The sequence below is a fragment of the Sceloporus undulatus genome, chromosome 1 (genome assembly GCF_019175285.1).
Source record: "Sceloporus undulatus isolate JIND9_A2432 ecotype Alabama chromosome 1, SceUnd_v1.1, whole genome shotgun sequence".
Classification (NCBI taxonomy): domain Eukaryota; kingdom Metazoa; phylum Chordata; class Lepidosauria; order Squamata; family Phrynosomatidae; genus Sceloporus; species Sceloporus undulatus.
This window is the reverse complement of record NC_056522.1, coordinates 127,249,740-127,251,313: the sequence shown is the minus strand read 5'-3', so window position 1 is coordinate 127,251,313 and position 1,574 is coordinate 127,249,740. Positions and strand designations below refer to the sequence as shown.

Sequence of the window (1,574 nt, the reverse complement as noted above, 5' to 3'; positions counted from 1 at the left end):
TATTATTATTATTATTATTATTATTATTATTATTATTATTATTATTATTAGTGGGCTACTAGTTGCTCACCTCACCTGCTGTCTGCAGCAGATAGCAGCTGTACTTCTTTTTGCCCAGCACTTCTTTTCTTTTTTACAGAGAATACCTAGTGACTGGACTGATTTCAGTGCTGCCACCCAGCACACTGTAACCTTTGCATTGGAGAACTAGAGAGAACTAAGGAGGCACTGTGGGAAGGTGGAGGGAGGCACTAGTTGTAGTCCTGCATGGCTCAAAATAGCATGGGGGGGGAGATTCAGGGGCTATATGGCCAGTTTTGGGGGGGGGGGTGAGAATTACAGAAGGAGGAAAGAAATTGCAATCTCTACAATGACCAAAAAGGGACATAGCAAGCATAAGAGAAACTTACACATGTGTATGCCTCTAACAGGATGCCAGCTACTAGCAGCAGCTTGTTCAACCCCTTTTAAACCTAGCACTGGTCTAACTGTAGAGGCTGGTTCCTATTTTAAATATCTGTAAAAATGCCCTTAATATCCAGGTACAATTGGGAATAACCCATCAGTTCTTTTACCTCTCCATAGGGTTTTCATATCCTCAAAGTTCTACTGGGCTCAGGGTCTTTTCAGTTCAGGAATTTAAATTCATGAGGAAACAACTCAAAGCCATTTCTGTTGTGAACTTCATAAAAAATAAAACATTTTCTATTACCTGCTGAAGCAATAGGTTAAAGTTTTGATAAAATGTCTTTTAAAACAAAACTTTAAGGCTTAAAAACAGTACTTCTGTGAGTATCAGTAGGACCATTGTTGTACTAATATTACACTAATAACACAGGTAACTTCATACCCTCTTTTAGGTGATATACAGATTGGAATGGTGGATAAAAAAGGCCAGTTAGAAGTAGAAGTCATCAGAGCCCGAGGCCTGACACAAAAGCCTGGTTCTAAATCTACCCCAGGTAAGTACAACATTGCATAGTGAATGCTTGATTTTATGATGTGCAGCACATTTCACCAGTCCATCATGGTGATACAGGACTTGGTACCCATCCTTCTCAGTCCTATAATATCTCATGAGCCACTACTTTCTGCCACTTCCTTTCTTCATAAGCATCATTTGTTCTAGAAATTTATTCTGCTGTCCTTCTAATAATTCTGGAGCAAGAAACTGGATATCCCAGGCATTGCCAAGAAATAGCAGTGTTTAGCATACTACTGCAATCCCCATTGTTTATTCCATGAGCTGCTTGGAATGTAGCTGGTTTGGAGGTATCAAATCACATATGCACAATCCATGCAACCCTCTAAGAAAGCACTCAAGAGGAATGGAAGTGGTGGCAAGAAAAATGACATAGGGAAGGCATAATCACTTCCCATTCTCTTGCTACAGGGAGCTCCATAATCTTTGAAGCAGTGTGTGAATGTGGTGGATGCCACAACCATATTGAGTCATGTGGTTGTGGCATCCACCACATTATAAAATTTGACAGAACTGTTGAATGAATGATTTGGGATTTGGCAGAGATGAAATACATGTTTACCCTCAGTTCACCTCCTTAATTGGCACACCA

The 1,574-nt window shown here is 40.0% G+C and overlaps 1 protein-coding gene across 1 annotated transcript in view; it reads left to right on the top strand.

Annotated features, from left to right (window-relative positions):
• RIMS1 (regulating synaptic membrane exocytosis 1) overlaps positions 1–1,574 on the top strand; it is a 336,871-nt gene that overhangs the window by 328,691 nt on the left and 6,606 nt on the right. The window contains 1 exon segment of the mRNA XM_042475735.1: positions 861–962. Coding sequence (XP_042331669.1) covers positions 861–962 — 102 coding nt within the window.